Source organism: Tursiops truncatus, chromosome 9, assembly GCF_011762595.2.
Source record: "Tursiops truncatus isolate mTurTru1 chromosome 9, mTurTru1.mat.Y, whole genome shotgun sequence".
Classification (NCBI taxonomy): Eukaryota; Metazoa; Chordata; class Mammalia; order Artiodactyla; family Delphinidae; genus Tursiops; species Tursiops truncatus.
This window is the reverse complement of record NC_047042.1, coordinates 40,311,465-40,326,390: the sequence shown is the minus strand read 5'-3', so window position 1 is coordinate 40,326,390 and position 14,926 is coordinate 40,311,465. Positions and strand designations below refer to the sequence as shown.

General features: G+C 38.7%; 1 protein-coding gene across 2 annotated transcripts in view; it reads left to right on the top strand.

Annotated features, from left to right (window-relative positions):
- Nucleotides 1-14,926, top strand: part of SCIN (scinderin) — an 81,376-nt gene that overhangs the window by 40,949 nt on the left and 25,501 nt on the right. For both annotated transcript variants that reach the window (XM_073809673.1, XM_019928035.3), the window contains 5 exons: nucleotides 4,677-4,769; nucleotides 6,958-7,090; nucleotides 7,493-7,581; nucleotides 8,407-8,622; nucleotides 11,038-11,159. In XM_073809673.1, coding sequence (XP_073665774.1) covers nucleotides 4,677-4,769; nucleotides 6,958-7,090; nucleotides 7,493-7,581; nucleotides 8,407-8,622; nucleotides 11,038-11,159 — 653 coding nt within the window. The remainder of the gene's footprint in view (nucleotides 1-4,676; nucleotides 4,770-6,957; nucleotides 7,091-7,492; nucleotides 7,582-8,406; nucleotides 8,623-11,037; nucleotides 11,160-14,926) is intronic.

The window sequence follows — 14,926 nt, the reverse complement described above, 5'->3', positions numbered from 1 at the left end:
TTACAAGAAAGAGTTCATACCGTAGATAATGCTTTGAAATCTAGATTTTTATTTGAAATGTTATGAAGATTTTCCTGATAATCAACTAATTTTTGATATTATAATGACTGTATAGTTCTCCATTGTTCGGATGTAGCCTAATTTATTTAATCAGTTCCTTCCATGTTGGACATTTAGGTGGTTTGCATTTTTTAATATTATATAATGCTGTGGTGAATATTCATTAAATTAATTTTTTGCATACATTTAAATTATTTCTTTAGAATAAACTACTAGAATAGAATAATTGGGTTAAATGATAGGTATGCTTTTAAGGTTTCTGTTACCTACTGGTCATCACTTTTAAGAATTTTCCTTCTCAGCAGGGTGCCTGGTAGAATACTGAATCTTTCCCAACACTAGATACAGTCAGTTTTCTCCTGACCGTTGACAGTTTTATGGGTAAAGAAGTATTGTTGCTCTATTATTTTACATTCTTTGGTAGCTCTTTCATGTTTGTTTCACCCTGTTGTATCTTCTCTTTAAGGGCTGCCTGCTCCCACAGCACTCTGATATGATGAGAGAACTTCTCTCTTTTGACCTTTAATGCCCACAGCATAGGCAGAACCAAGAGGAAAGGGGAGTAGACAGAGAGGATTTGGAGAAAGATGAAAGCTACGTGGAGAGGAAGGTAGAGCACCGTAACCATAGTGTATAGGATGCGTGCCACCTGTGGTATTTGCTGGCATTGTTCTGATCCGAATGGGAGAGATAAATGTGGCCCCTGTACAGTCTCTTCTATGAAGAAACTTCTGCTTTATCTCCAGAGACAAGGCCTAAACAGTTAAGTGAAGATCTTTTGAAGTACCTAGAAGAGGCAGTACAGCCTGTTAGTTGAGAACACACACTCTGGAGCCAGAGTTCAAATCCCGACTTTGTCACTTACTGGCTGCGTGACCTTGGTCAAGTTACTTAGTCTGTTTCTTCAGGCATAAAATAGGATAATAACGGTGCCACCTCATAGGCTTGTTATGAAGACGAAATGACTTAATAAATGTAAAGTGCTTAGAATGGTGTCTGGTACATAGTAACATATAAGCATTGGTTATATTAAATTTTTAAAGTACTTAGTGTGGCACATAATGGACTTGAAAAGTGTTAGCTGAATACATGCACCGTAGTAAAAGGCAATAAATATATAAATAGATTCCAATATCTGTGGTTTAGACAAGTGGGGTACTATGTGTTAAAGGATAGTTTTCAAAGAAGTAAAATCATGAATCTCAGACAAATATAAAATAACCATGTCAAAGATGTCATATAAGTAAGTCATTCACTAAGAAAACAACTAAGATATTATAGTGAGTTCAAAGATGATCCAAAGAACAGACAAAGGTATGGGCAATCAGTGTTGAAATGAATTTGCTAGTAACTGCAAAACTGGCCTCTTTCACATGGCAGAAATTAGTTTCATCTCCACCAGACAAAATGCCTGTGCATCTCTGTGGACAAAATCATTTGCTGCTATCAGTCTTCTACTGGATTAAAATATAACTCAAAGAGAAGGAAAGGTGCAGCCCTCTGTAACATCAGATCACCAGAAGGGTCCTTTAGACACCATCCATGGAAAGAATCTTTTTGTCCATTTCAAAGACTTGCCTAGTTTCTCTTGATTTAGGAAAGTATGCAACCAATTATTCTAAAAGTTACAGAAATGGCATTAAAGGAACCTATACCAGAATCTCAGTCTCAACACTTAGCAGCTTTGGGAAAACAATTGCTTTGCGTCTTTGAGCATCAGTGACCTTTTCTGTAAAATGATAATAACAGTATCTGGTTAATGGGAGCTCTTATAAGATTTAAATTACATGTGTCTAAAGCTCCTGATCCAGTGTGTGACTCATGGTAGACATCCAGTGAGTGGTAACTATTACTGTGCTAATTATAATTAACTGAATCAACCAAAGAATAATTGTTCAGTTTTGCTTCTGCCATAGCCAGTCTACCTAGGTAGCAGTTACATAGAGCACTGGTACAGCCCTGGGGAAGGAAAGTGCATGGCTCCCAGTGGACATGGGAAACATGAGCTTGATTAGAGAAGGCTACTTGGTAGATGCTGGGAAATAATGCCAAGTAGGTCACATCCAGCCTCTTGAGGAGCCTTGGAATCCAGAGAGAAGAGTTGGGGCTCTGTCAGTAAGCATCCAGTTCAGAATCATCTGGAGTGCAGAATCCTGGGCTTCACCCCAGATCCACTGACTTAATAGCTGGCAGTTGGGAATCTGTATTTTATCACGTTACTCAGATGTTGCTTGAGCACCTTGAACCTTAAGAATCACTGCTGCAGATAAAAGATATAAATCTTTATCTGGAGTCATATTCTTGAAGCATTGGAGTAAAGTGAAATAAGATGGGCCTTCCAGCCATTGTCCAGGATAACTTTCTTGATGAAAAGATGAGGGGGGACTGAATGCAGGAGGGAATTGACAGGAGTAGGCATATGCCGTGACTTGGGTGATGAAGAACTACATTAGGGTGGGGATGAATGTAGATAGGAAACAGTGACTCTAAACATCATCATAAAGAAGGAGAATTTAATGACTAAGAGGCTAGGAGACTCAAAGTAGAGGACAGGAGGTATTCAAAACTAACATGATTTTAAGTCCAGGTGAATAGAGGAATAGAGATTCACTGACACAAACAGAGCATTGAGAATGGTCAGTTTTGTGGAGAGATAAGGTAAGTTTGGAGCATGTTAGAGGATGCTGGTACTTTTAAGTAGAGATTTATAGAAAATAATTGAAGGAAAGGGGGGCTCCAAGCTGGAGTGGCAGGACTTGGCTAGAACAACAGATGAAACTTTCATGGAACATCCTGAGATAAGGATTCTCTCTTCGCCGCCTTCTTTAGATTGTCAAAGTATATGTTATTTCATACACAAAGGGTTACATGAGCTAAATGCTCATCACTTGAGAAACCTAAAATGGGTTTTTTAAATTTAGACATTATCCTACCTGTAGAGAAAAAGAAAGGCTGTATTTACAGTTTATTTCAAAGATCAAAATGTGTGGCATAGTTGATAGGGTGAACGTATTAAACTATTTTCCTCTTTCTAGGAAGGATGTAAAGTTTGTAAGGGTTGTGCAGGGTGGTTGGAAACTCCTTTGTATGTCCCAGTGAGGTGTTTGGTAAATGCTTAGTTGATGAACTGAATTTTAAAATGATATCTGACAATATACAGCCTCCCTGTACCTCTGGAGTTAAGCCTGTTTCTGGTAAATTCCCTGGGTTCAATTCCCAACTATGCTACAGTCCTTTGAGAGGCTAAGATCCTTAGCTAATATGGGAATTGTTGTCTGAAAATTAAAAGTTCGAGTATGTCCCAAATCTCAGACTTAGTCCACTGGGAGACTTCCCAATATTAAATATGTCCTTAACCCAAACTGTTGATTCCAAACTACTGTCTTGGTTGAAGTAGAATTTCTAAAGGGTATATGAGACCTTTCACTGCTCTTATAAGTTACACATATTTCTACCAATGTAAAACTGTTTTTTAAAAATAAGCACTTTTGATTGTATTTTAATTTTTGTCTTGATCCTACTTTTAGTAAAAAACAGAAACACTATATTATAATCATTTAGTGTGGTCAGTAATTAAAGGGTTTTATTGATCACTGTATAAACAAAAAGATGGGCATATTCTGAGAGGAAATAAGTCTTTAATGTATTTCTAAACTCGAGGCTGTGGCATGCTCATGCAAGGATTAGAATTTATATACATTTTTATTGTTGTCTGGTATTCAGCAGTATATATTTTCACATAACATATTGTGAGGAATACTGACTATAACGCACATTATGCAAGGAATCTCATTGTGTATTAAATATTTATTGAATCTAAGTGAATAGCTTCTTTGTATTTTCTAAACTTGAATTTATATCTATGTATTGTTATAAAAATCACATTGTTTTCAATAAATTTATATTTGATTCCCATCCTTAACATCCTATGATATTTGTCAATTAAATTAATTAAGGTGCTTTGTAGACTTTTTTTGTGATTTTGGTGTACAGAAATTCAAAGCAGATTCAAATGTATTTTCTACCAAATGCTTTACTTGAACTTTTGGATTGCATCAGATATGCAAAGAATAAATAAATGCATTCATTCATTCAACATTCATTTATTCTATGCCAAAAATACAGCAGGAAACAAAGCATGGTGTGGTTAATTTACACTTTCGTCTAAATCAATAATGATCATAGTACCCTACCCTCGGATAGTAATTTTGACCAAGTCTTTGTGATAATAAATTAATAAAGCCTATAGATTGCTGCTAGAGGCAGAGGTCATGGAAGAAATTCTGTTGTAGAACTGAACGTAGAACTCAAATTTTAATTAATTCCTCCTAGTTTTCAATCATACGGAGACCTACACTTTCAAGTTTGGGATTTCACTTTCTCCTTCACATCACCAGCAAACTCACTGTTTACTAAATGCCATTGATTGATATGACCCATGGTAAAAGGACAATTTAATATGACTGGTGAGACATGTCTGAGACTGGTCATTTTGATTGCCAATATTTTATAATCTATGACTTTAGAAATGTAAGCTGTTTTACTTTTTTATTTTTTTTAACTTTGCACCATTAATGAGAGGTCTTTATCTTTTATTTGTGTACTTTTTTTCCCAGGTTTTAGGGCAAAAGCCGGAGCTTAGGGATGGAGAAGAGGATGACGACATGATAGCAGACATAACTAACAGGAAAATGGCTAAACTCTACATGGTGGGTTCACTGTTAGGGAGTTCTGTTGTTTTTACTGGACTGAAAGCTGCTGGGGAGGCCTGTACTGGGAGGGACTCTTTGCTACAGATGGCATTAATCCTCATTGCCCTCAAAGAGAAATGTGTGGGCAGAATCTGTTCTTTGCTCTAGCATAGTTATTTAAATTCCTCTTTCTATTACTTTTAAAATTTTTATTAAAAACAACAAATAATAACTTGCTGTGATTTAAATAAAATTATATATTGTTGCTGTATTAGTTTGCAGCAATCTGTTTTGATACATTACATTCAATAAAATGTTTCCTTCATGAAGTAAAAAAACTTCGTAAGCTTTTTCTTATAAAATCTTTATAAGCTATAAAATCATCCCCTTATTTAAAATATCCTGTTTAGCCATCATGAAGACTTTCTTTGTTATGAGCACAAGGCTATCAAATCAAACCGCTGGAAGGAAACAGGGTAAAAACTGTCCTGGGCGTTGGCAGACTTAGTTCCATGTCAGCTCTGTGGGAAGGACTGCCTGGGTGACCTTGGGCAAGACATGGCCATTCAGGGTCTTAGTTTTCTTATCTGAAAAAAAAAAAAAGAGAGAGATAGATTAAATTAGAAGATTACTCAGGTTCCTTCCAAATCCACAATTTTATGATTTTATTGCTGTTGAGGGTAACAAAATCCACAAGATGTACCAGTTGAGGAGACGGTTCAGATGGGATCCTTCAAGCGTTCCCTCCCCTTGTAACTTTCTAAGCATGTGATTTGGAGCAGACCTTAATCTCCCTGCAGAACTGAATAGTTTTCTCATCTCTTACAAGAAGGGATTATATTTGCTGCTCTTTAAAGGGACCTTCTGGCTCAGACACGCTGTGATTTTAAATGAAGATCAAGTTACTAACTTGTATAAAATAACTTCCTTTTTGTAGCATGGGAGGGAAAGTAGATTCTTTTCCTCCTACATGACAAAGGAAAATGTGGTTACCACTCCTAAATACTGATAATTTTAATATGAGCCACACAGAAATTGTTATTCTAAAGACTTTGTTGCTGCTTATTTTTTATTACTGTTTCTAAAACCCAATTGCAACAGTTTAACAAATATCTTTTATGTCACATCATCAAATAAAGCTGTTCTGCTTCTTGGACAGCATTATGGGACAAGGGAAATATTTTAAAATGTGAACGTGTTAATGCTGAAACAATGCTCCCTCTAGTGGATCTTTAATGTATTGCATACATCTAACTCTAAAGTTCTTTTGAAAATACTTTAATTTGGGATTGCTGAACAGACCTGGGAAGCAGAGTCAACTAGGGTGATTTCTAAAAATACAGAATTCAAGCCCTACCACAGTGCTGCAAAACCCCACCACTGATCTAGGTAGGGCCCTCAAATCTGCATATTTAGCAAGTGCCCAGGTGGATTACCTTGCAGCCTACTAGGCCTTTGAAAAACAATGAATTCTAACTTAGCAAATTTTGTAAGATCCCCTGAAACTTAAAAAAATATATATTCTGTAGTCGTTTACAAACTTCAAGAGTCTAGGTAAGTTTACTTGTGACACAATTTTATTTGTGACAGATGATATTTACTTTGATAATTTACACAAAGTATTTAAATAAGTTGAGGTAAATTACAGGCCCCATATTGAAAAAAATCTGTAAGCATAAACTGTAATGTATCAACGCCTTCCTTAGCACAGTGTCTGGCATATGATAGTACTCAGTAAATGTTGAAAGAACGAATGTTTAAGCTTCAGCTTTCTGTTTGTGTGCAGTGAGTGTAAGGTTATTACCTATTTAAAAGATTGTTGTATTCATAAAATTAAGAAATAATCTTGTTAAAGTTCATTGTGTGGTGCCTAGTCTATATGAAATCACCACAAACCTTATCCATTATTATTATCATTGTTATTTTCTGTGTTGAAACTTAACTTTTTATTAGTAATACTTTTAACCCCAAAGGACTTTAAAAAAGCCTTTCTAAGGGTATAACTGGGTTCATGGGGTTTTTTGTTTGTTTGTTTTCTTTGAAATAGCTTTGTTGAGATATAATTTACAGATTGTAAAGTTTATCCCTTTAAAGTGTACAATTCAGTGGTTTTTATTACATGTACAGAGTTGTGCAGCCATCACCATGATCAAAGAGTTTAGAACATATTGATCATCCCCAAGCAAGCTCATGGTTTTCATGTTAGGTTTCAGATGCCAGTGGCTCCATGAAATTGAGCATGGTGGCAGAAGAAAACCCCTTCTCCATGGCGATGCTGCTTTCTGAAGAATGCTTCATTTTGGACCACGGTGCTGCAAAACAGATTTTTGTATGGAAAGGTAAAAAATGCCATTGGTATTGTGGAGGTACTTCAGATTTATACATTTTTCTTCGGAAAGGTCAATAAAACATCTTTTCTAACTTAAAAAAATCTTACGTTTCTGCGTGATCTGTAAAATGCAGACATCAAACCTATATTTTCTTCCTACCAGCATTATTTACCAGGGATGATGGGGAGAAAGAAAGCCTTTGGGCACTATAAAAAGAATCTATTTTATACCGAGTGTTCATTACAATATTGTTAAATATATTTAGTATACTAGGAGAATTTTGCTATTCTTTCAGGGTTGTAGTTAAATTCAATTATAATTCTGTTTATTTTTTGGTGCACAAATATTTCTTTATCATATAATACCTTGCTTCTCTGAAATTCTGTCTCTTTCATATATCTTGCATGATAGGTAGAGATGCTAATCGCCAGGAGAGAAAGGCTGCCATGAAGACAGCTGAAGAATTCCTAGAAAAAATGCATTATTCTACTAATACTAAGGTATGTATAGAAATGAACTGGCTAGAAAAAATGTTTTTAAACATGGGAGCTCATGACATCGCCACAAAACTCATGAAAGAATTTGGTTCAAAATAACATATGCACGCAAGTCATTCTCACGTGTGTGCCATGCTGTATCATGCGTCCCTAGAACTACATCTGTGTGGAGGATGGAATTTTGCAGAAATTGGAGATCAGACCTTCCACGGGACTTTGTGATGAGAAGAAGAACACATCCACTTCCTCCATAGCCTTTAAGTCAAGATGATCGACCACAATTGAATTAGCTGAGAGCATTTATCAGTTATTCCTTAGAGCAATTTGTATAGACATGGACTAATGCCCAGAGAATATTTGCCTTTGTGGAGATCAACATAGACACTGGATAGTTGCTCTTCTTTTCTGAATTGCTCAGCCTCATCTTTGCTCTTCATTTTTATGTCCTGGCACATGTAACACAATGAGATCATTTCTTTCAGGTCACAGACATCTTATGAACCTAGTGTAGGAAAACAGTCAAACTTATTTGACTGTAATGATAACATACAAAATAACTTTATTCTTCTCTCAAACATCCAGATTCAGTGGCAATTACTTTAGCTGTAAGAAAAAATAAAAGCCAGGTTGCATTGTTTTAGCTTCGTGTTTGATAACCTTCCCTTTTGCATTCAGTTAAGGATCCCAGCTTCCAAGTTTACATCTGTCATCACAAAAAGAAGGATCATCTTTGCATTTCCTCAGTTTTTTTCTCCACTACTAGATTAATGTTTTTCCTTGGTCTCTTACTTTTCTGTTGATAATTATTATTTTTTTTTAAAATTTCAGATTCAAGTTCTTCCAGAAGGAGGTGAAACACCAATCTTCAAACAGTTCTTTAAGGACTGGAGAGATAAAGATCAGAGTGATGGCTTTGGGAAAGTATATGTCACAGAGAAAGTGGCTCAAATAAAACAAATTCCATTTGACGCCTCAAAATTACACAGTTCTCCAACAATGGCAGCCCAGCATAATATGGTGGACGATGGTTCCGGCAAAGTGGAGGTATTTACATGTTTTTGTTCATTTGTTTGTCCTTGTCAAGCCCATTTATGGCAAGATATGTGGAAATATAACTTCAGGAAACTACAGACTGTGTAAATTGTGAATTTTTATTATTAATAAAAATGGTTCAAGACTGTATATTAAACCAGGGAGTTTAAAGCTGGAAGAGCTGTTGTCTGGCCTTCAGTCCTAATGTACAGTGTGTGTGCTGAGATTCTAAGAAGTTAGGCGATTTGTGCAAGATCACCTAATTATCACCTTAGAGGCCTCCATGGAACCCAGCCATCTCCATCTTGTTTCCTGGTCCAGAAATGCTCCTGCTCTTGCAACTGGGATTGTCCAGTGAGGGCGCATTGCTCCAAAAGCACCCACTACATAAGTTTGTCCTTCCCTTGCACCGTAGAGGCATTCACAAAGGCAAATTGGGCATGTGTCACGTGCCAAAATCACAGATATTTTTAGAGCATTCAAATTGAGTTTGTTTGTTATTGCTTTTTTTTTTTTTTTTTTTCCCCTGGCACGCGGGCCTCTCACTGTTGTGGCCTCTCCCATCGCGGAGCACAGGCTCCGGACGTGCAGGCTCAGCCGCCATGGCTCAAGGGCCCAGCCGCTCCGCGGCACGTGGGATCCTCCCGGACCGGGGCACGAACCCGTGTCCCTTGCATCGGCAGGCGGACTCTCAACCACTGCGCCACCAGGGAAGCCCGGTTATTGCTATTTTTTGACAAAAATTGTTAAAACCCTCCTAAGAATTCTCCCTAACTAAAATCTCTTGACATTTAATCTGCTGTTGGGTCATCTAATTTAAGGGAAAGTGGATAATGTCACTTCCATTCTAGAATATGTTGCTGGCTTTCCACAGTCTTCCTGGGAACGTCCATCCTCAGGTGGGCCTCCCGGACCTCCATGATTGACCCTTGCTCTCTGCACCTCAGCCTGCCACAGCCTTGAGCACTCTTCCCCTGTGCCATCTGGCTAACATTCCCATTCCTCCTTTGTAACTCCGTTAAGTCACAAGCTGCCCCTCTTCCGAGAAGCCTTCCCTCCACACTGAAATGACCTTTCTCTGTGCTCAAGCCATAAGTAATATTCTTCATAGAATTTATCATATAAGTACCACAGAATTGTTCATTTACTTACAGGTTTCTCCTCCCAGACCTCTTGTCAGTTCCTTGAGGGAGGGAATTGAATAATTTATCTCTCTATTCCCAGAGCTTATCACAATGCTTGGACCAAAGTATATAGTAAAAAGATTTAAAAGTTTTTTCTCTTTTCAGAGACATGAAGTGTGAATCTAAGCTGTGCAGGGGTTGTGGGAACTGCAAAGGGAGAAGTTCCCCCCCACTCTGCCCCCGACCATGATCGCTGTCAGAGGGGTATTAGCTTCTGGGGCTGGGTCTGTCTCCTGCTCAGACATCCTTTTCTGGAGCTCAACACAGCCAGCAGACCCCATGGCAAACGTGGCTCCCAGCACCAAGTGTGTCCCAGCTGCAGTCTCCACGTTAGGGCACAGCATCTCTGAGATGCCCTCCCATGCCATCCCAGGGATATTAACATCCAGGGCTTTCTCTAGGTTTTTGGGTTTAGCCAGGCCATGCTGCCGTTGTTCCTCTGGGATGGCATGGGAAGGCTGCTCTCTGAAAACTCTGCACTGCTCTTCTGCACTTGCTTATCTCCTTATTTGAAAGCAAAGGGTCCATCCTGAGCCTCCCCAGGACCCAGGCAGGACGGTGCTCGCGCACATAGTGCCTGCAGTCTCTCACTCAAGTGCTACTTTCCCGTTTCATTTACAACTCTCATCTCTCCAACTTTTAATCGTTAATTAAAAGTGTCTTTAATCTGTGACGAGGATAAGGAAATAGAAAATAACTAGTTCTGCCTGCTTTTATCTTAATCAGTCTCATGCCTAGATGGTGGCTTTTGAAAATTGAAGTCATGCAATTGGTATTTTTATTATTTGGTCACAATCTGCCACTCTTACCTGGGAAAACAATAGTCTCATGGCTTAAAACACAGGGAAAAAGAAATTTTAAAAAATTACTTCCAAACTGATGACAAATTTTATGTACCTTAAGAGATGTATTTCTGAGCGGAATATTTCAGTTTGTTATTCCACTAGAGTGTCATGTTATTTTCACTAATCGATCAAACAATATGTATTTATCGATCAACAGGCTCAGAACTGAGCTAAGTACTGTGAAGGGTACAAAAGAACTAGAAGGGCTTAAAAAGTCAATAACCAAATTGCCAAATGGATAAAAATTTCTTCCTGTTGCTTAATTTGTAAACTAGTTAGAAAAGTAATTTAAAAGTTCCTTAATGACAGATCTAAACCAAAATGTTTTTTAAACCTCTGAGAAGTATCATTAGATCAAGAAAATTTTGATTTGGGTACACATATTTCATTACTTTTAGATTTGGCGTGTAGAAAACCATGGTAGGATCGAAATTGACCGAAACTCGTATGGTGAATTCTATGGTGGTGACTGCTACATCATACTCTACACTTATCCCAGAGGACAGATTATCTACACCTGGTAAGTCTCCCTCTTTCATAAGATCTCAAGTTCCGTAGAGGTCACATTTTGCTCCAAAGTTAAATTTCATTAAATTCCATGCAATAGGGGGTAGAATTATCCTATAAATATGCCAGTGAGGTTTGTATAACATGCAAGTAGTATTCTTTCGAGATGATTTTGACTGTATTCTGTAGCTGATGTCCACAAGCGGGAGGGGTTAGATAAGTGTCATCCTTTCTAACCTAGGAGAAAGGTTTTGATAGCCCAAGGGTAGTGTTCCTTTAGTGGATATACAGTTGAATAACTCATCTCCTCTGCAAGCTAACACTCCAACTGGCATCAGGTGCCATGTCTTCTTGTTAAAATTCACAGAGCCCATCTTGATTGGAGCTGCAACATTTCAATGATGCAAATCCTCTAAGGCATGTATATAATTTATGATTCTATTTCATACTCCAGAGACCTCAAATTGATGCATCCTTATTCTTTGTCCTCATGAAATTCATAGCAGTAATGAAGAAAAATGCCATTGCATCCATATCTCGTATGGTTTTTGCATAATGACTTGAGTTAATTGAAGGTTAAGTTTACTTAGAGAGAGTCATTGCCAGTGCGGAGTGTCCAACCAAGTAAGTGAAGTACACATAGCATGCTGGACTCTTCCAAAGGGACAGGGATTCTGCAACAAATCATGCAATGTGGGATTCTCAAACTTTTTTTTAAGTGAAATCAGGAAAAGTAGAATATTTCTGAGAAGACTGAGAAAAATAAAAGAATTTTCAGAAAAGATCTTAAAGCTGAGGGCTGTAGGCCAAAGGTGCAAGGGTGAAGCAGGATCCTGCCTTTGCCTACATGGTGATGGCAATCTTCAGGGAACATATTGAACGTATGCAGACTTAGGTGTCTGCTGATACCGTGACATTTCTCTCTGGTGAGCGTCCCACCAGATGACAGAGACATCTGTCCACACAGTGTGACCACTTAACACTTATACTGGCCAGTGCCTTGAGCTTAACCAAGTAAAGGAGATGAGATGATTTTCCCTATCCCATAGTTCTTGGTACCCAAAGGGTGGTCTGTGAACCAAAAGCATGGGCATCACTAGGGAGCTGGTTAGAAAAATGTCAGGCCCTCTCTTTGACCCACTAAAGCAGAACCTGCATTTGAACAAGATCTCAGGACGATTCATATGCACTTTAATGATTGACAGGCACTGCCTTAGGCAGTGGTTCCCAACACTAGCTGCACATACTAACCTGGAGAGTTTTTCACAAATCCAAACGCCTGGCCCCCACTTTATACCAAATAAAGATGGGGGTAGGACTCCTGAGATTCTAATGTACACTGTGGCATTAATGAGAACCACTGTGTCCAGGGACATTTCTGACTCCACAGTCACATCATATCCTGTCACAGATGAATGTATTTAGCTATTTAGCTCTATGTTTAAGATGCCATCTTCATAGTAACCATTTATTTGAGCAGCGTGCTTGTGCCAGCAAAGTGCTAGATGTTTCCATATATTATCTTTCTTCCTCACAACCAGATTATTTTCAAGTGAAAGGTAAGATAAAAAAGGGAGGAGGATGGGCTTCCCTGGTGGCACAGTGGTTGAGAGTCCGCCTGCCAATGCAGGGGACACGGGTTCGTGCCCCGGTCCGGGAAGACCCCACATGCCGCGGAGTGCCTGGGCCCGTGAGCCATGGCCGCTGAGCCTGCGCGTCCGGAGCCTGTGCTCCGCAACGGGAGAGGCCACAACAGTGAGAGGCCCGCGTACCACAAAAAAAAAAAAGGAAGGAGGACTTAGGCAGATTAAGTAATTTAACCCAAGGTCACAACTCTTGTAACTGGTGAAGCAACATTTCACACCTTGATCTGCAGCTCTCTTTAAGGCCTGTGTGCAGCTATACCTTGGTAGAAGTTGTGTCCTTATTTTGCAATTTCCTTTTCTAAAATTTTAATTCAGAGAAGTGTGTGCAAAGCGTGGCATTTGTAGGGATAAATTTATTGTTCCGAGTCAGCTTTTCTTTTACATTCTGTTTCTTGTTCTTCCTCTTAATTCTTTTTGGTATGTAAAAAATATAATTAATTGTAGCACTCAGATCAAAGAAGAAAGACTAAATAAGTAATTCAAGATAATGTTTTGAGGAATTAGCAATTTGTAATCCATATCAATAGCTATGTGGATATAACTAAAGCAGATTAAATCAGGTCGTAAATTTTAAACGCAGTAGCTATTCCTTCAATCATACGAAAGTATTCATAGAGCGCTTTCTATGTGCCAAGCACTGAGCTAGATACTAAAGATACAGTGGTGGGAAAAAAAAGCCAAAACGTTGCCCAAGAATTTATACTTTAAAGAGAGAAAGATGGTTATCAGGCATTTCAATGACATATGAAGGGTTTAAGATAAAACCAAGGGCTTCCCTGGTGGCGCAGTGGTTGGGAGTCCGCCTGCCGATGCAGGGGACATGGGTTCGTGCCCCGGTCCGGGAGGATCCCACGTGCCACGGAGCGGCTTGGCCCGTGCGCCATGGACGCTGGGCCTGCGCGTCTGGAGCCTGTGCTCCGCAACGGGAGAGGCCACAACAGTGGGAGGCCCGCACACCGTAAAAAAAAAAAAAAAAAAAAAAAAGATAAAACCAAGCTGAGTGATCTTTGGGGAATTAGGGACAGACACTCAAGCTAACTCCTAGGCTATTGGTGAAGGGCTCTTAGAAGCGACATCTAAGTGGGAGCAAAAATGGGAGTGATGAAAGCAAGCAAATAGGGAAGTTTTTCCTAGCAATGCAGGGAAAATCGTGCTCTACTCGGTTAGTAATGATATATGGCTAGAGCAAAGTCAAGGAGCAAAAGATAAAACCAGAGAAATTAGAAGGAGCTAAATAGTGAATGGCCTTGTGACTATCCTGGGGAAGATGAACTTTATTTTCAGGGCATTGGGAGCCAGTCAAAGAGTTCGCACAGGGGAGTGACATGATTGGTTTCCATCTTAGAGAAATTATTCTGGTTAACATCTGAAGAATGGACTGGTGGGAGATTGATGGCAGAGAGGCCATTTGGAATTTGTTGCAATGATCCAACTGAATGATGATATGGCCAGAGTTCAGTGTAAGGGAGGGAAAGGATGAGCAAGTGTGCAAAGTATTAACGAGTTGACATCTGAATGACTGGTTACAGAGAACGGAGAAGATGACTGAGTCAAGGGTGGCCCCAGATTTCTGGTATGTGCACAGGCGGGTAGTGTTTTATTCGCTGAGATAAGGAACTTAGGAGGAGGACAAGTTTGGTCCTCACTGTAAAGAAATCAAAGAGAAAAACAAGATGAAAATATGTCACATTTTTAATAGTCATGACCTTTGGGCTAGGACTGGGGCTGGGGGAGGGGGTCATTTAGTTTTCTTCTTTCAGTTTGATGTGTTCAAGGTTTCTGTGATGAGAATGTATGACTTTTTGAGATATCAGGAATATAAGTTAGATGCTTGAGTCCTCTTGTGAGTTTTTGTCATTTAATATCATGGATGTTAAATATGTCAGTTTGTTAATATTGTATGGTTTGCAGAACTTCGAAAACTTCCGAAAAGGTAGCAAAGAGGCATTTAGAAAATGCCTCTTGAAGACTAGCTTTCAAATTAAACAGCTTTCCAGTTTATGTGATAATTTCAATGCAGGACGTAAATAGGTTAAATCCAAGAAGCAGAGTTGAAGGTGACAAACTAGAATTAAATCACTTTGTCTCTTTATTTCTGAAACCACTTATATTCTAAAATGATAGGAGAAAAATA